At 46.7% G+C, this 20,762-nt stretch overlaps 1 protein-coding gene across 1 annotated transcript in view; it reads left to right on the plus strand.

The window, feature by feature from the left end:
* LOC134540662 (SCY1-like protein 2) overlaps positions 1 to 20,762 on the plus strand; it is a 251,173-nt gene that overhangs the window by 149,896 nt on the left and 80,515 nt on the right. The window contains exons 4-5 of the mRNA XM_063383534.1: positions 711 to 831; positions 15,708 to 15,803. Of these exons, the coding sequence (XP_063239604.1) occupies positions 711 to 831; positions 15,708 to 15,803 (217 nt within the window). The remainder of the gene's footprint in view (positions 1 to 710; positions 832 to 15,707; positions 15,804 to 20,762) is intronic.

The raw sequence follows: 20,762 nt of genomic DNA on the forward strand, positions 1-20,762 counted from the left end.
ATGGCAATGGGCATTTCATTGTTTCAATTATTTTTTTCATTCGAGACTTGGCAGTGGCGTACCCTTGAGGAGGGGCGTGTGTAGTGAGCAGTGAGAGTGAGTTGTGCCTGTGGGCTGCTTGGAGAAGATGAAGGGTTCACTGTCGCCTGGGTGGTTTGATCAATCTGAGAGCCTGGGTGTGTTGAGTACCGGCCTTGAGAATTGTAACCATTTTTTGTGATAATAATATCAATAAACACTATTTTATGACTTTTAAATATATGTCACTGTTGCGTAATCTCACGCTCTGTCTTCATCAAGGCCAATTTTCAACAATATGAAATGTTAAAAAATTTTGTTATGATTAAAACCAATATGGCGTCCTTTGTTACCTATGTATAAGGACACCTGTATTTCGCGATTTCATTTCATGTCAAGTGTATTTCACAAAACACTGTAGCTTTTTCTAAGAGTCATCATGGCAAATTGCGAGGGTGCAGCAGTACGGTGACCACATTCTCATTGGCCCCGTCAAGAGCGGGACGACACCTCTCACCGACCTCAGCCAATAACCACAGGAGAAAAGCTGCAGTATTTTGTGAAATACCTCGACACGAAATGTATTCGCGAAATACAGGTGTCCCTACTAATGGTAGAACCACACAAGATGAAGGCAGCTGCATGCCGAGAGCCGTGTGGGAGTACAGCACCGGCCATGTGTCTGGTTGCAGATCACGGAAGCGCTCTCCTTCTTGCACTACTCGGGCCACGTGCTGCACAGGAACGTGTGCCCCGCCAGCATCCTCGTCACCAAGAAGGGCACCTGGAAGCTGGGAGGGCTCGAGTTCACAGGTGCGTGCCACTACCCCCAAGTCCCAACACTACCTCCCGGCACTACCACCGGCACTACCCCTTCAGTACTACCCCCAGCAATACTACCCCCCAGTACTACCCCCAGCACTACCTCCCGACACTACCCCCCAGCACTACCCCTTCAGTACTACCCCCAGCAATACTACCCCCCAGTACTACCCCCAGCACTACCTCCCGACACTACCCCCCAGCACTACCCCTTCAATACTACCCCCAGCAATACTACCCCCCAGTACTACCCACCCAGTACTACCCCCACATCACTACCTCCCGACACTACCCCCCAGCACTACCCCTTCAGTACTACCCCCAGCAATACTACCCCCCAGTACTCCCCCCAGTACTACCCCCCAGTACTACCCCCAGCACTACCTCCCGACACTACCCCCCAGCACTACCCCTTCAGTACTACCCCCAGCAATACTACCCCCCAGTACTACCCCCAGCACTACCTCCCGACACTACCCCCTAGCACTACCCCTTCAATACTACCCCCAGCAATACTACCCCCCAGTACTCCCCCCAGTACTACCCCCCAGTACTACCCCCAGCACTACCTCCCGACACTACCCCCCAGCACTACCCCTTCAGTACTACCCCCAGCAATACTACCCCCCAGTACTACCCCCAGCACTACCTCCCGACACTACCCCCCAGCACTACCCCTTCAATACTACCCCCAGCAATACTACCCCCCAGTACTCCCCCCAGTACTACCCCCCAGTACTACCCCCAGCACTACCTCCCGACACTACCCCCCAGCACTACCCCTTCAGTACTACCCCCAGCAATACTACCCCCCAGTACTACCCCCAGCACTACCTCCCGACACTACCCCCCAGCACTACCCCTTCAGTACTACCCCCAGCAATACTACCCCCCAGTACTACCCCCAGCACTACCTCCCGACACTACCCCCCAGCACTACCCCTTCAATACTACCCCCAGCAATACTACCCCCCAGTACTCCCCCCAGTACTACCCCCCAGTACTACCCCCAGTACTACCCCCAGCACTACCTCCCGACACTACCCCCCAGCACTACCCCTTCAGTACTACCCCCAGCAATACTACCCCCCAGTACTACCCCCAGCACTACCTCCCGACACTACCCCCCAGCACTACCCCTTCAGTACTACCCCCAGCAATACTACCCCCCAGTACTCCCCCCAGTACTACCCCCCAGTACTACCCCCAGCACTACCTCCCGACACTACCCCCCAGCACTACCCCTTCAGTACTACCCCCAGCAATACTACCCCCCAGTACTACCCCCAGCACTACCTCCCGACACTACCCCCCAGCACTACCCCTTCAATACTACCCCCAGCAATACTACCCCCCAGTACTCCCCCCAGTACTACCCCCCAGTACTACCCCCAGCACTACCTCCCGACACTACCCCCCAGCACTACCCCTTCAGTACTACCCCCAGCAATACTACCCCCCAGTACTACCCCCAGCACTACCTCCCGACACTACCCCCCAGCACTACCCCTTCAGTACTACCCCCAGCAATACTACCCCCCAGTACTACCCCCAGCACTACCTCCCGACACTACCCCCCAGCACTACCCCTTCAATACTACCCCCAGCAATACTACCCCCCAGTACTCCCCCCAGTACTACCCACCCAGTACTACCCCCACATCACTACCCCCCGACACTACCCCCAGCACTACCCCCAGCACTAACCCCAGCACTACCTCCCAACACTACCTCCCAGCACTACCCCTTCAGTACTACCCCCAGCAATACTACCCCCCAGTACTCCCCCCAGCACTACCCCCAGCACTACCTCCCAACACTACCCCCAGCACTACCCCTTCAGTACTACCCCCAGCAATACTACCCCCCAGTACTACCCCCAGCACTACCTCCCGACACTACCCCCCAGCACTACCCCTTCAGTACTACCCCCAGCAATACTACCCCCCAGTACTACCCCCAGCACTACCTCCCGACACTACCCCCCAGCACTACCCCTTCAATACTACCCCCAGCAATACTACCCCCCAGTACTCCCCCCAGTACTACCCACCCAGTACTACCCCCACATCACTACCCCCCGACACTACCCCCAGCACTACCCCCAGCACTAACCCCAGCACTACCTCCCAACACTACCTCCCAGCACTACCCCTTCAGTACTACCCCCAGCAATACTACCCCCCAGTACTACCCCCAGCACTACCTCCCGACACTACCCCCCAGCACTACCCCTTCAATACTACCCCCAGCAATACTACCCCCCAGTACTCCCCCCAGTACTACCCCCCAGTACTACCCCCCAGCACTACCCCTTCAGTACTACCCCCAGCAATACTACCCCCCAGTACTCCCCCCAGTACTACCCCCCAGTACTACCCCCACATCACTACCCCCCGACACTACCCCCCAGCACTACCCCTTCAGTACTACCCCCAGCAATACTACCCCCCAGTACTCCCCCCAGTACTACCCCCCAGTACTACCCCCACATCACTACCCCCCGACACTACCCCCCAGCACTACCCCTTCAGTACTACCCCCAGCAATACTACCCCCCAGTACTCCCCCCAGCACTACCTCCCGACACTACCCCCCAGCACTACCCCTTCAGTACTACCCCCAGCAATACTACCCCCCAGTACTACCCCCAGCACTACCTCCCGACACTACCCCCCAGCACTACCCCTTCAATACTACCCCCAGCAATACTACACCCCAGTACTCCCCCCAGTACTACCCACCCAGTACTACCCCCACATCACTACCCCCCGACACTACCCCCAGCACTACCCCCAGCACTAACCCCAGCACTACCTCCCAACACTACCTCCCAGCACTACCCCTTCAGTACTACCCCCAGCAATACTACCCCCCAGTACTCCCCCCAGTACTACCCACCCAGTACTACCCCCACATCACTACCCCCCGACACTACCCCCAGCACTACCCCCAGCACTAACCCCAGCACTACCTCCCAACACTACCTCCCAGCACTACCCCTTCAGTACTACCCCCAGCAATACTACCCCCCAGTACTACCCCCAGCACTACCTCCCGACACTACCCCCCAGCACTACCCCTTCAATACTACCCCCAGCAATACTACCCCCCAGTACTCCCCCCAGTACTACCCACCCAGTACTACCCCCACATCACTACCCCCCGACACTACCCCCAGCACTACCCCCAGCACTAACCCCAGCACTACCTCCCAACACTACCTCCCAGCACTACCCCTTCAGTACTACCCCCAGCAATACTACCCCCCAGTACTCCCCCCAGCACTACCCCCAGCACTACCTCCCAACACTACCCCCAGCACTACCCCTTCAGTACTACCCCCAGCAATACTACCCCCCAGTACTACCCCCCAGTACTCCCCCCAGTACTACCCCCACATCACTACCCCCCGACACTACCTCCCAGCACTACCCCTTCAGTACTACCCCCAGCAATACTACCCCCCAGTACTCCCCCCAGCACTACCCCCAGCACTACCTCCCAACACTACCCCCAGCACTACCCCTTCAGTACTACCCCCAGCAATACTACCCCCCAGTACTCCCCCCAGCACTACCCCCAGCACTACCTCCCAACACTAACCCCAGCACTACCCCTTCAGTACTACCCCCAGCAATACTACCCCCCAGTACTACCCCCCAGTACTCCCCCCCAGTACTACCCCCCAGTACTCCCCCCAGTACTACCCACCCAGCACTACCCCCCGACACTACCCCCAGCACGGGCACCACCGGGTAGCGAGACACGTTCCCACACACTGTGTGCTGCACAGGAACTCGTGCAAGTAAAATTTTAAAAATTCTGAAATAGTTTGTTTTCCGTTTGAGGCGTGGAAGTGAGTAAGGTCGTGTATCAAGGGCAGTGCTAGATAGTTCAGCCCGTGGACTGCCGTGGCGAACCACAGGTGCATGAGCTATCATTCAATAAGTAGAGACCTGAAAAATTCGCGGATTCATTTCGTGTTATGCTCCAGTTCAAATAATTATACCTTAGTGCTGCACCTGCCATTGGTTCACTGTTAATCTGGAGTAATGAGGGCCAATTAGAGACCCTCACTCATAGAAGTGTCGAATCACAGGCCACCCAGTCGAGACGACTCACAAGTCAACAGCCAATGAACAGTTGACATTTGCCCGAGTGAGTAGAGGATATTGGAGTCTATCCTGGAGGTCATTGAACCCGCGAATTTTTCCAGTCTCTATCAATAGAGACCGGAAAAATTCGCGGTTTCATTTCGTGATAGGCTAGAATCCAAGTGCGTGTAACTTATTGCCGCTTCAGTGATTGGAACACCGTTTGCCTGAAGGGCTGTGAGCCAATGAATTACCCTCAACGTAAGAAGTATCGAATCACAAACATCCCAGTAAACAGGTGTCACGAGTCAGTAGCCAATGAGCTGGTGTAATGTTCCCGAGTACATAGAGGATCGTGGAGTCTACCCTGGAGGTCATCGAAACCACGAATTTTTCCAGTCCCTATCTATTAATAAGTAAAGATCCTCAAGTATATCAGTATAACAGCTGGTTAGACAATACTCTCGTAGGGTTTACATAACTGTCACTTGTTGGACTCTATCTTCCTCTATGACTGCGTAACTGGAAAACTCACATCCTTCGGTACATGCTTATCATTGACCTCAAATCTTGAAGGATTTGCCAAGTTAACAATGGTCCATTCACAAACGCATAGAGCCACGATTATTTCATCGAGTCTTGGCTTTCCTATAAAAAACGTAGGCCAATCGAACCTCCTTTGAATGCTCACTGATCGATAACAAAGGTCACATCCTTCGGTGGGTTACACGTGATTAGATAACTACTTATTCTCCTTGAAGTTACTTGGCTTGTGGAATACATCCGCATCTAGGGTGAAGGTTTCACCAACGTTTATGTTAACATTGTGGTTGCCATTGTAAGAGTAACACTTGCGTGCTAACCTGATGATGGTGACTATCATGTTGATCGAAACGTTGTTGAGAACTCCACCCTCAACGCGGCTATACTTCACAAGCCAAGAAATTTCAGACAAATGGCAGCAAAAACATGTGAACATAATTATTTCATCTCCTAGTTTATAATTGGCTCGATGTCTACAAGGCCGTGTTAAGAATCTGAAGTCCAATCATCAAGGTGAAGCACATAGACGGAAATTTCACGGATTCTTTTTCTCGCAAGGTAAACTGAAAACATGCATACCTCTCTTACTGCTTTGATGTTTTGTATCCCTACGACTGTGGGCATAAAAACAGCCGACAGCAGAGTGGCCGAATCACATAGACCCGTTTAAAAGAAGAGGAAGTTCTACGGTGAGGAATCAGCCAATAGGAAAGCAAATGTGGGTAGAGTCTGCATAGATCTGTGAATTTTTGACTGACGTCAAATTTTAACGCGAAATTTGCAAGTGTCCACAGATGCGTGTGAGCTTCGTGTCCACTTTGCTACCCAATAAATGCGCGATTTAATCACGGCTGTAATCGCGGATATAACACAGCATGTTTGAAGGGCAGTCGGGTACTTGGATGGGAGGGTGAAGGGTTGAGGAGGAGGAGGGAAGGGGGGAGGGGTGGTATTAATAAACCGTTAGTCGGTCGAGAAGAACGCGCGGGAGTGTTTGCTCCGGCCGGCCCTTTGAGGGCTTCGGGTTCGCGATTGAGTTCCGCGGAGAGTTCACGGGGTCTGGCCGTCCCCAAGAGGGGGGGGGGGGAAGGGGCGGTTATCGAATCACATGGAGTTACGGGGTCTCTGACGAGAGCAGCGGAGCAGTAGAGCAGTATAGCAGTAGAGGAGTGCGGTCATGCCTGGTAGAGCAGCCACCGGGCAACAGGTGAGTGTCTGGCCTGATCCGTCGACCACGCCGCTCCGGGGCGACTGAATTGTTGCCCATTAGAAGGGCAGCCCATCAGGATTTTTCTGACTGGTGTTTTTGAAAGCTTGTCTGAATTGTTGCCCCTTGGATGGGCAGCCCTTCAGGATTTTTCTGACAGTGGTTAGTTTGTAATGTGACCTGACCTAACCTAACCTAACCTAACCTAACCTAACCTAACCTAACCTAACCTAACCTAACCTAACCTAACCTAACCTAACCTAACCTAAACTAACCACTGTCAGAAAAATCCTGAAGGGCTGCCCATCCAAGGGGCAACAATTCAGACAACCTTTCAAAAACACCACTGTCAGAAAAATCCTGATGGGCTGCCCATCCAAGGGGCAACAATTCAGACAACCTTTCAAAAACACCACTGTCAGAAAAATCCTGATGGGCTGCCCATCCAAGGGTCAACAATTCAGACAACCTTTCAAAAACACCACTGTCAGAAAAATCCTGATGGGCTGCCCATCCAAGGGGCAACAATTCAGACAACCTTTCAAAAACACTACTGTAAGAAAAATCCTGATGGGCTGCCCTTCCAAGGGGCAAGTTTTCAGGATTATTTAAACACTTAAAGAAACATGTTTTCAGAAATTGGATAGGCTGCCCTTCCAGTCGCTGTACAAACAAACCATTGCCAGAAAAATCCTGAAGGGCTGCCCATCCAAGGGGCAACAATTCAGCACTGTCACGATTATTACGCGAATTCATCTCTCTCCAAGCTAGACTCGTCTTGACTATACAAATCAAGTCTTTATAGAGTTCTCACTGGTCGGGAACGATGCCACATCTTTCGGCGAGTTACGATTGGCTAACCACTTTATTCTCCTTGTTTGTAACTGAGGGTCCTCATGAGCTCTGTAGTTCAGTCGTCGAAGCGGATCTTTAAGTCTTCTTTGCTACTGAAATAATCCGCGAGATAAGGTGTTCCTACCAATTAACTTTGAATCAAACAACATTTAAGTTTTGAGCGAAATTTATTTTCCGAAGGGGCAACAATTTTCGAGCGTTAAGGGCGAAATAGCTAGATATGTGGTGGGGTAACCGGGAGAGGAGACAGCAGGAAAAGGATTGAAACGATGCAGCATACTAGCATAGTTGCACCCTTGCTATCTTGCTATCTTGCGCAATTGCTAGGGACCGGAAAAATTCGCGTTTTCAATGACCTCTAGAATAGACTCCATGATCCTCTATGCACTCGGGCAAATTACATCTACTCATTGGCTACTGACTCGTGAACAAATGTTAACTAGGATGCTTTTGATTCGATACTCCTTCAGTTGAGGATTATTCATTGGCCCTTGATTCCTTGAGACAACCTGTGGTCCAATCACTGAAGCAGCGAAAGATCAAAAACATTTGGATTCTATCATATCGCGAAGTGAAACCGCGAATTTTTCCGGTCTCTAGCAATTGCCCACTTGCACGCTTGCAAATACCCACTTGCGCTCTTGCACGCTTGCACACTTGCAAATGCACACTTGCACACGTGCCACCCACATGCTAGTGCGTGGCACGTCGCGCTATCCCCACTCCGGGGCCGTTGGTGCGGGCGGAGATCGCTGGAGCAGCCTTGAGCTGGCTCCACGTGGCGGCTGAACCCCGCCATGCTGCAGGGATAGGCGGGACACGCCTGCGCCTGGCGCCAGCCCGACTTAAGGGATAATTGACCGGAGGGCAACACAAATGGGGTCTGAGCTTATTGTTGTGCACCGCGCCACACGGGCCATATTCGCAAGAAGATCATGTTCTATCAAAGTATATATTATTCTAATTACTCGTGTCAATCAGTATTGTTGAACGTGGACACACAGCGGGCGGCAGTTGAGAAGGCGGGGGCGTGGTCACGGGCAGCCAATCAAGGCGGCGGTAATCACCTCAGCGGCCGCCTCATTAGCGACGCTGTCAGCTGCACTGAGCGCGCCGGTGGACTTCCCCCCCCCCCTCTCCACCGACCCCTGCCCTACCCCGCCCCCTGCCGGCGCATATCCGCGCCATACCTTCGTGCTGCCTCTGCTGTTGGTTCGCTGTTAGCCTGGAGGACTGTGGGACCAATCAGAGACCCTCAGTCAAACAAGTATGGATGAAGACCGGAAAAATTCGCGGATTCCTTTCGAGACAGGCTGGAATCCAAACTCGTTTAGCTTGATGCTGCGTCAGTGATTGGACCGCAATTTACCCTGAAGGACTCTGAGCCCAGGGCCGCAACTAGGGGGGGGGGGGGGGGGGACAAGCGGGGCATATGCCCCGGGCGCAAAGCTGTAAGGGCGCCGAAATCGCTTGCATTGTAATTCCTACTACAACTGGTAACTGGTAAAAAGTTTTTGCATGGAAGTTACAGTAGCACAGAAACTGTTACATGCAGGTATGGAAAATGCTTAAATAGCACCATTTTTACGTGGGAGGGCTCCCGTACCCCCCGCTTTATTGGTGTGGTATGTGCAAAAAAGAGGGGGGGCGCATGAATCCATTCATGCCCCGGGTGCCAGAGACTCTAGTTGCGGCCCTGTCTGAGCCAATGGCACACACTCAACAAAAGAAGTATCGAATCATAATAATCGCAGTGAACAGGTGTCGCGAGTCGGTAGCCAATGACCAGGGGCCTATTCCACCAATAAACTTTGCAACTTTTAAATTTGCACTTTGCACTTTGCATATAACTGAAAAGTGCAAAGTAAATGTGTTCCACCAAAATTTTTAACCTCTTTGCATTCCTACAGCCAGTCTGCAAAGTCTTTGCATTATTTAATTCATTGTTTACATTACTGTTGTCTAGTTTGTAGGTTATAGAGTGCATGATGAGTAATAAAATAGAAGTTGTGCATAAAAAATTAGTAGTATTAGAATTTATAAAAGAAAAAAAAAGATATATTATTTGCAAGTTTCTCGAGTAGGTACAGTAACACAGAAACAAAAGGAGAAGGAATGGACTGACGTTCTTTTAAAAGCACTATGAATATCATTGTCAATCATGAAAATTATTCTTAATCTGTACACATTCCTTACTGGAACTCTGTAATCTTCATCAGATTCATCACTTGAATGCAATAAAATACGCCTCCTCATTTTCCTTCTTTTACTTTTGTAGGTTATGTGTTTATGTTACTACTACCTATGTTTTCATTTCTCTCAACCACATTAAATAAAATTAAATAATTACTTTGATGCTAAATTTATAACAAACAACACTTTTAACCACCTCAAACTAATTATTTAAATAAGATCACACAATAAAAAGTTAAACTGCAAAAGCAAAATGATATTTGCAAAACCTCTGAAAACTTTGCAAATATTTATATATGAGTTATGCAGAGAGATTATTGTGGAACAGAAACACGTTCAAAAGTGCAAAGTCTTTGCACTTTTCGCTTTGCACTTTTCAATTTTTGCTTTGCGAATTCTAATTTTCGTGGAACAGAAGTAAGAAAGAAAAGTGCAAAGTGCAAAGTGAAAAGTTGCAAAGTTTATTGGTGGAATAGGCCCCAGGTGATAGTTTCCCGAGTACATAGATAATCGTGGAGTCTATCCTAGTGTTCATTGAAACCGCGAATTTTTCCGGTCCCCAAGTATGGAATCACGAGTCACCCAGGATAGACGCCTCACGAGTCAGCAGCCAATGAACAGGCGAGGTTTGCCCGGGTGTGCACAGGATCATTGAGTCCATCCTGGAGGTCAATGAACCCGAAAATTATTCCAGTCCCTACTCACAACAACAGTTAAATTATCCAGCTAAAGATCGATAATTTCTTAGGACGTATAGCTACATTGATCAAAAGTAAAATTTCTAGACATATAAGTTACTCTGTTTTGTTAAGAAGGGGCACAGTTTATTTTGAACTGTCTATGCCGACTAGGATAACTATGAGCTGTATAATTTAACCTGTTTTTTCCCCCTACGTACTTAAAATCGGTTAGATTATGTTTCTCGTTACTATCCCAACCGAATCGACCAAAATGTGAATTTCCCCATCTCTGACTTGACTTCTGCGTCAGGCGAGCCTCGACATTCGTGTTTGGCGAGCCGTGAGTCAATGTGCACGTCACGCGCAATGGTTTACAGTCAGTCAACACGTGGACGGTCCATGGTCACACCAGCTCTCTGCGGGTTTGTGGTCGGGCGCGTTAAACACACACGACGGTCAATAACAGAGATGTTTGTTTTACCTGGGACGACTTTCACTGGATCGTGAGCTCATGTGACCAACATGTATGCCTACTTGTCGGCTCTTTATTTTTTTGTTTAACTACGTCCTATGAAATATTGTTTCGTGATTCCATCTTGCAGCTATCCTCAGGGACGATGAACAACCACGGTCTGTTTGTGCCTGAAGACGGAAGCACATGTCATTTGCCGAAACGTCACAACTGTTTTGTCGTAGAAAGCACTTTGTGTTCCTTTTTTTTTGTAGTTTTCCACACTATCTGTTCAGTTTCATCGTGTTGGATTCGTCGCTACGTTAGTTCGAGGTTTCTGGTGTTTTGTCTGTATCTACTGTTCTTGTTGCAACTGTTTCGTCGCTGTCAGCCAATTGCGTTCATCTGCGCTGTAATATTTTTTTTCGATTTTATTTTTTCACGAAATTATTTGTACGGTCTAGGTGTGTAACATTTTATATCAGCTGGCATTGACTTGTTCCTCCTTGTGTTTGTATGTTCATCTTTTTGATGTTCAATTGTCTTAACTTGGGGTATCTGGCATTTGGCAGGAGTAATTGCGTGAATGGAACGGAATTCGCATGAACGTTGCCGAAGTATTCAAGATGGCGGGCCCACGTGTAGCAACATACACCCATGTACATTAGGGGACATAGCATGCGTATTGGTATGACAAATTAAACTTCATTATATTATATTATATTGACACCACTACTGGAATATAGTTGGCACACTAAAATAGTCACAGTAAAAGGTAATCACAAGTATTAAAATACGTAGAAAACTGGCATTACAATGATTGTAATACATGTTCTACTTTCAAATTCCCAATATGTTCGGTAGCTCATGTCTAGTAGCTCATGTTCGGTAGCTCATCAAAGAGCGCGCGCTTGTATAGCTCCAGGGAAAATTTTTTACCTGGTTCAAAACTTGTCACTGGAATTTTTTTATAACATAACAATATAATAGTATAATAATAATTTTTAATCGACTAAAAAGGGTTAAGGTATGTTTGTAGGAAGTATTTGCCGGCTGATTTCAGTCTTTTAGACAAAAAAAACATATACAAACATATACTCAGTGTTATATAAAGAGTTAAAAAAAATCTTCAGGAACTTTCGTCTTCTTTTTTTTCATCCACAATCCTGCAGAGTGGTTCGCAGCTGCGCTGGTGTCGCGCTGCCGTCGTGGATAGTCATAGTTATCTCAGTACTGGCTACTTATACTGTAAAAATCGTTTTTAAGTTGACTTGATGTAAGTTTTTGGACATACGCCATTGCTAAGCACATGTATGTTTTGATGAAGGAAACAACAAAAAACCCAAAAGACAAAAACAACAACAACAACTTTTTGCTTAATTTGTGTTTTTGTCTTTTGGGTTTTTTTTTTTAGTTTTCTTCTACAGACATACATGTGCTTAGCAGTGGCGTATGTCCAAAAACTTACATCAAGTCGTGCACTCCCATAATGCACAAATCTTTCAAAGATAATACGTTTTTAAGTTATTTCTTACGGTGGCTGTTTCAGTCAAGAATGCTGCTGAGGTACGCGCCCCACGCGGGTCAGGGGGTTGGCAGAGGGGGGGGGGGGGGCGGGGGGAGGTGCCGGTGTCAGGTAGCCCGGCGCCAGGCGGTCGATACGCCCGTAGCAGCGTGTCCTGCTCGGCTGTTCGAGTCGCTTCACCTCCGACAGCCGAAACTGAGACCCCAGACCAACTTGAAGTAGTCGTGGGCCCGTCCGCTAGGTGGTGGCTTTCGTAAATGTACTGCCAACGCAGCTGCATTGACTGCGAGAAGTTGTGCGCGCGCTATCGTCGGGCAGACGAACAGGTGAGAATTAACTCGGTTTATGTTCTTCTCGGTCGGCTCGCCATCTTGCGGTGACGAGTTGGTGTGCGAGCTCCTTGCGGCGAGACCAGCACTCGCCCGGCGAGTCCAAACTCGCCGGCCCCGTGCGCAACACGAGCTGACTGTCCTGTGATCTGAAGTAGCTCTGCTTCCGGGTTGAAGCCGTCTGTCCTCGGCGAATAATTGACTGACGTTTCTGGTGGACATTTCAGTCGCCATCATCAGGGAGCAGTTAACTGCTGATTACCTCAGTTACCTCGGTAGGTAATTGCTCCCTGATGATGGCGACTGTAATGTCGACCGAAACGTCCGGTGAATTACTCGCCAAGGACACGGCTACAACCCGGAAGCCAAGCTGCTCCAGACAACGGCCGTGGAAGCCTGTGATCTCCTTACAACTCGCCCGGCGAGTGCCCCACTCGTCCACGCGTCCCTCCGCCGGCGGACTCGTCCCTTATTGGTCGTCGAGCGCAGAGTGCCACGTCGACTGACGACCCGAACAGACAGCCCGGGCCAAACACGCCTCTAGTTGCACCGCCGGCCTCACACCGGTCCATGCTTTATATCGCTCTTCGCTCGTCTCAGTTTCCAACGACTTTCACTTGCCTCGGGTCTGTTTGCCTCCTTCCCCTGATCTGAGCGTCGGGGCGCGCACATTCACACACTTGTGGTCCCGCACAACGTCACATCCTCACGTCCTCCGAAATTCATAAAAAAAAAAAATTGGTTGTCTGTAAAGTCGGTTTACGGACGATAGTTTAACGTGACAACGTCATAACAAAACATTGATGAAATGATTGCATACTTTTATGAATAAAATTGAATCATTGTTATTGAATTATCACTATTTTGTATGGATACAAAGAAGGAGTGAAATGAAATCTACAATTTAATTGATAAATATACTTTTATTTGCACTCATTAATTCAAATTACTTTAACGAAGAGATTATTTTAACTATAACTTTTATACATGTTTGCTATTTAACTTCTTCCAATCTGTGTTATTCTGTTAAGGATAGGACGATGATAGGAAAAGTAGGAAACGAATGGGAGTGTATCAAGTTTAATGTGCCTCGAAAAAGTCAAATCGATGGTTGTTCCAATCGAGTGGAAGAGAGATAGATGGGGCGCATGCGTACAATGAGCGAAACGGGACACAGCGAAACGGGACAATGTGCGTTACGGGACACTTTTTCGTGCGTGCAGCCGGCGTTCATCGATTTATTAGACGTTGTCACGTTAAAAATCGCTTTTAAAAATAATGATTGGTTCAATCGATATCCCTTCTTGGTAAGATCTTTAGTTTGATGCAAAAAAAATTATAATTAAAATTACCAAACAAAATTACAGGTTCGAGAAAGAAAAACAACAAAATTACAAACACAAAAAACCTTCAGGTGTAGGTTCATCTCGACAAAATGTGACTTATGGTCTGAAGTGCTACCCATGGCCGGTACACGTCTCTGAAGTTAGGACCGAACGTACTCATTGTAGATAATACAGCATTCGAGATAAACACTTAGCATCTAGATCAGTGGTTCCCAAACTTTTTCAGCTGGCGACCCACCTTTCCTTATAGGAATACCTCCACGGTCTATCGGTCCATGGTGGAGTAAAAAACTTTATTCGTATCGTATACCTTCCTTATGTATATATAATTTACCATCAAATATTGTAAATATATGCATATATGTGCTGTTTTTAAGATGCCGATTGATTATTGATAAACAATTTGTGTTCTGATTTGAAAATGGTTGACAAAATATAAGCACTTTGTAGCAAAACAGTTACCTATTTATTTAACGATAGATATGTGTTTGCACACAATTCGATTTGTTTTTCGATTTTGCTTATTTTTTCTGATTGTTTATTCTATGGTATCTGATAGTTTTAGGATCGAAGTCGCGACCCACCTGTAACCCTTCCGCGACCCACCGGTTGGGAACCGCTGAATTCTAGATTACGTTTGGTTGAGATTTTTTTTGTTAACGTGATAACGTCTTATAAATCGATGAACGCCGGCGCCGGCTGTACGCACGAAAAATTGTCACGTTCAGCCTGAGCCGAGCGTGCAAGAACCGGCCAACCACCGTGCGAGAAAATCTTCTATAATATCAAACAGGTTAAGGCGGGCTTTTTAACTGATTGTTCGTGATTATATTTAAACAAAATTATTTAAATTAAATTTGCAAAAAAAAAACAGTAAATAATATTTGAAAATTAAAAAAGTATGCAATTTTCCATCAATGTTTTCTTATGACGTTATCACGTAAAATCATCGTCCGTAAATCGACTTTACAGACAAATACCCTTCTTTTTTGACATGACAACGTCTAATAAATCGATGAACGCCGGCTGCACGGACGAAAAAGTGTCCCGTTACGCACATAGTTCCGTTACGCTGTGTCCCATTACGCGCATTGTTCCGTTACGCTCTGTCGCGTTACGCTCATTGTACGCTTGCGCCGCATCTATCTCTCTTCCACTCGACTGTTTATAAAGTGAAGTGAAAAGTTAATGTGGTTTTCATTGCTTATTACAACAACAATTTCGGCAATAAAAGCTTAATTATTCTTGTATTTTAAACATCTGATTACTAGTATAATTTCAAGTATTTATTCTTTTATTATTAAAATAAAAATTATTAAATTTTATTCATAAAAGTATGCAATCATTTCATCAATGTTTTGTCATGACGTTGTCACGTTAAACTACCGTCCGTAAACCGACTTTACAGACACCCCCCTTCATTTTTTTTGTGATGGTCAATTTCCTTTAATAGTGGGGGAGCAAGTTGTTTTCCGTGGGATTTTTGTGGTACAATATTGGGAGATGGTTTTTTTCTGACAGGTATTAACACAAGGAAAACGAATGTGGATGTTGCCAGTGTCAAAAATTGCGCAGAGCGGTAGGGGAGAGGATTCAAACAGGAACAGCTGGGAAGTTGGTGGTGTGACGGACGTGTTGCAGAGCGGGTGAACGACATCGACGGCTTGGAGCCGGTGCCCTGCCAGCCCTGGACCTCCCGCCTGCCCAAGATGGCGCAGCCCGACCTCGACTTCATCGGTGAGTAGCGCCATAGCTCTGCCGTCCCGCGCCGGTACAGCACTGCACTGCTTACCGTGGGAACTAATTCATTAAATACAAAATAAGAAGAAAAAATTTTAATAACCCACAGGGAAATAAAGGGGGTTTGTCTGTTAAGTCAGTTGACGGACGATAATTTCACGTGATAATGTCATAAGAAAACATTACTGAAAATTTGCATACTTTTTTTAATTTTCAAATATTATTTAATTTTTTTTTTTCAAATTTAATTTAAATAATTTGTAGAGTCTGGAAAAATTCGCGCTTTGGATGACCTCTAGGTTGAAATCCACAATCCCCTACAAACTCAGGCAAATGCCATTTGCTCATTGGCTATTGACTCGTGACACTTGTTAACTGGGAAGCTTGCGGTTCGATACTTTTTTTTTTGTTGAAGGTTTTTCACCGGCTCAAAGTCCTTCAGATAAACTGTGAGCCAATCACAGAAGCAAAATGAAGGTACAGTTGTTTGGATTCTGTCATGCCGTGAATTGAATCCGCGAATTTTTTCTGTCTCTAATAATTTGTTTAAATAATGTAATCACGAACAATTAGTTAAAAAGGCCCGCCTTAACCTGTTTGATATTATGTATAGAAGATTTTCTCGCACGGTGGTTGGCCGGTTCTTGCACGCTCGGCTCAGGCGGAACGTGACAATTTTTCGTGCGTGCAGCCGGCCTTCAAAAATTTATAAGACGTTACCACGTCAAAAAAAACATAAAATAAAGCCTCGATCACTCGATGTCAATAATGTTCGCAGGCTTTCACGGCCATTGTCTGAAGTAGCTTGGCTTCTGGGTTGTAGCCGTCCTTAGAGAATAATTCAGCGACGTTTCGGTTGACATTGCAGTCGCCATCATCAGGGAGCAGTTGACCTACTCAACCCAGAAGCCAAGCTACTTCAGTTGATGTCAAACAGATAAACCCAACGGTGTACCTGAACAGGTATCATGGACAACAGAAACGACGACAAAACTGACGAACACAATCAAACTTGAATATCAGACAGCACAAGAATTCCGTGTAAAGAATTTAGTCATGAAAAAAATATATATTATCATCACAGACGACCACGGACTTAGTAACAGTAAATTCAGACAGACACAAAACCTGAACAACGCTGCAAATATACGAACACAACGATGAAGATAAACAGATAGTGTGGACAAAACCACGAACACAATAGGTTTCCTATGACAATGGACATCGAGAAAGCATGACGAAACAGTTGTGACGTTTCGGGAACTTTCAATCGACCTCCTCCCCTAGCACAGCCAATGGCAGAAGAGGGCTCCCCTGATTGGCCACGCAACAAACCTGATATTATTGGCTGTGAGTGTAGTTGGTTTGCAAGTGATTTTTTTCCATGAAAAACAGTGCAAAACTACAATGGCGTGTGTCCAATATTATGTATGTAAATGTATTAAATCACAATTCCCCATTGCACGAATCATTTAAAGAATGTGCCACTGTTGATGTCAAAAACATTGCTTTTATGTTAATATTTGTAATTGGTCTTCTTTGAAGCACAGATTAGGTGGAACTTTATTAAATTTACGAAGACCACAATTAGGGACTGTAAACATTATCCCCGATAATTTATAGGGTTCAATGAGTCAACGACCTCCAGGATAGACTCCATGATCCTGTGCACACTCGGACAAACCTCGCCTGTTCATTGGCTGCTGACTCGTGAGGCGTCTCTATTGGGTGACTCGTGATTCCATACTTCTTTGACTGAGGGTCTCTGACTGGCCCACAATCATTCATAGAGACCTACAAAATTCGTGGGTTCAGTGACCTCCAGGATAGACTCTACTACTACACTCTGCACACTCGGGCAAATGCCAACTGTTCATTGGCTGCTGACTTGTGAGTCGTCTCGACTGGGTGGCCTGTGATTCGACACTTCTATGAGTGAGGGTCTCTAATTGGCCCTCATTACTCCGGATTAAAAAAATTTCCCGATTTTCTAGCATAAAAAATATGGATTTTTTAGAAATCGGACAGTTTTAAAAATTGCGAAGTTCTAATAATTAAATTTTTATTAATTAATTTTTTTAATAATTTTTTTTTCAAATTTTTATGATGAAAATTACGGATTATCAAGATGTGATGTCATCCAATATGGTGGCTGAAGTCAATGTCAAGGTCAAATCTCCCCTCCAGATGCTTATTGGAGGCTTGCCCATGGGTTATTTAAGACTCAATGGAAACAATTCAAGCCTCGGTCATTTTGAGGGAATGAAATGGAATATTTTCCCTCAAAACGGGAATTGATCCCTCTAAACAGTGAAATTACATACTTAGAATTTTGAGGTTTTGTAATAAACTTTTAAAAATTTTGGGGAAATTGGCCACCAAGATGGCCGTCGTGACATCACAATCCAATATGGCGGACCCCGCACCTGGTCGCAGCAGAAACCAAGGAGGGCAGATGAACTGAATTGTTTGTATTGAAAGATACATACATGTGTTTCGTCAAATATTTAAAAAATTGGTATTTTTCGCGTAATATCCATCTTGCGAAGAAATTACTGCAAATAAATCTATTTATTTAATACCCAAGTTGAATCACAAACATACATGGAATAGTGTAGTGGAATTAATTAATATGTGGTGACGATATGAGGTGTTTTCAGGGAAGGTTTTGGTTTAGTTGGTTTGGGAAACAAACAAAAATGGGGGTAGGGTTGCTACCGGGTGGAATATAGTCTAGTTACGTCCTTGACTAGAAATGGTTTTTGCCATAAATCCATATCTAAAATTACCCTTTATCGATGAGATGTTCCACTGAAATAAAATTTGTAGGAAAAAAAACATCCGGGAGAAACGTTCGTGGGTTTTTGCCATTATTACTACCTATCTGCCTCCTCGCTCACCGCCTTAAAAGTGGCGGACCTGCGCTTTCAGGGTGATTGGGCGGATGCGGCCTTCCAGATTGCAGCAATTACTGCGTGGCGGCTCATTGGCCACACGCGGCCCCTCCCCCTTCACCCCCCCCCCCCCCCCCCAACAGTCCGGCCCGCCGCCATTACGGGCCCCGAAGGGCCTCCCTGGTCCCCGCGGACTGGACCTGGGACTCCCGAGGCCTTGCGTCGCGTGATCACCGGCTCCGCCTCCGGGCAAGTCTTCCAACGGTTCAGAACCTCCTCAGGGGAATGTCCCAGGTACACAGTAGCGGATCCAGAGGGGGGGGGGCTAAGGGGCTCAAGCCCCCTCCAAAAGCATCTGGGTCCGCTATCGTTTTAGTGTTTGCCTTGATAAAGCCTAGCCCCAGCTGGGTCAAGCCCCTCCCAAACCAAAATCCTGGATCCGCCTCTGTCAGGTACAGATTTCAATAGTACAAACTGTACCCGTCGTAGTGAGTTGGTTCAAGGTCGCAACTAAAGAGTGACTCAAAACGGTTTCAAATAAGCGCATGCACGAGCACTGCTTTGATGTTTTCCTCGCTTGCGGCGCGAAAGAGTGGCTCTTTCCCCAATCAGTAGAACAGGATGGAGCCCCTCCCATTTGGAATCTCTTTGTATCTGATTGGTTGAACGTCCGAGTCCCTGGCCGTTGGATTGGTCGTGATGATTCGAGACGACAGAGCTCTTTTTTCGCTGGCCTCCACGTTCACCTGACATAACGCCATGCGATGGGCTTTATAAAAGATCGTGTCTATGTTCCGCCGCTGCCTGATGATTGGCCAGAGTTTGGGAGGAGTAATTTCGTGAATGGAACGGAAGTCATGAGGAACGGAAATGTGTATGCACGGTGCTGCCATCTGTGGCGGATTGGTGCGAACCAAAGTTCATAAATACAAAGGGAAGCATATTAATAACTGTTTAGTAAATGGTAACATGATGGGCAGTACTTTAATAAAATTCCTTGTCGTGAATCAGGTCCACAGCCAGGGTTTAGTCATTTTTCAAGTCTTTTACACTTATCGGAGTGGTTATTGTTTAGTTTAGCCTTTGACTATGCAAATCAATTGGTTCGATAGTCGGCGTAGCTGCTCGTGCAGCGCATTCTAGCGGCGGGAGAGGAAACTACGTGTAGTTTAGAATAAAATATTCGTATATTTAATTACGATCGGCATTATTTTAAAGAATTCTACGTTCTACGTTAAATTTTGTGTCCTAGTGTCGAGTTATATGTTTATTTGCAACACACAAGAACACTTTAATTTGTTCGTTACCGAGTTGAGATGTTTACACGTCACTGGCCAGTACTGGAAGGCTCGCTCACATGTATTGTCATCACAGCCTGCTATATTAACATTTTCTTCTGAAACCGTAAGTTGAGTAGGGGATGAACGTTTCAATTTATTATTGTTTTAACAGTAGTCCATTGAACCAAATACATTTGTAATAGTTTAATTTTTTTAATGTCACTGCCGTTGAACCAAGGAGGCACAAAACTGCTTTTATTAAACATTTTGTTTTTTTTTTCCTACGGCAATTTAACGTTAAAAAAAACTTTGAGAGATTTGTGCAATGGGAGTGCATGACTTGAAGTAAGCTTTTGGACATACGCCATTGCTTAGCACATGTACTATGTCTGCAGAAGAAAACTACAAAAAAAAACACAAATGACGTGTGTGTGTTGTGAGAAGTGATGTGTTTTTTGTCATTTTTTTGTAGTTTTCTTCTACAGACATGCATGTGCTAAGCGATGGCGTGTGTCCAAAAGCTTACATCAAGTCGTTAAAATAAATAAACGTACTAAACCAGTAACAGCCCACGAGCAGTGCTAGACGTACCAGCAGCGGTGCCCCTAATAGGCGCGGGTGAGACCAGCCAGCCATGCCGCCCCGGGGGCTGGGGGGGGGCAGTTTTCGAGGGGGGTGGGGGGGGGTTAGACACCCAGTTGCAAAATGCCCGGGGGAGACCCCTCCCCCCCCCCCCTGCTGTAGCAGTGCGGATCGATGCAGCGTCCTCCAGCCTCTCTGCG

This window comes from Bacillus rossius, chromosome 17 (assembly GCF_032445375.1).
Source record: "Bacillus rossius redtenbacheri isolate Brsri chromosome 17, Brsri_v3, whole genome shotgun sequence".
Classification (NCBI taxonomy): domain Eukaryota; kingdom Metazoa; phylum Arthropoda; class Insecta; order Phasmatodea; family Bacillidae; genus Bacillus; species Bacillus rossius.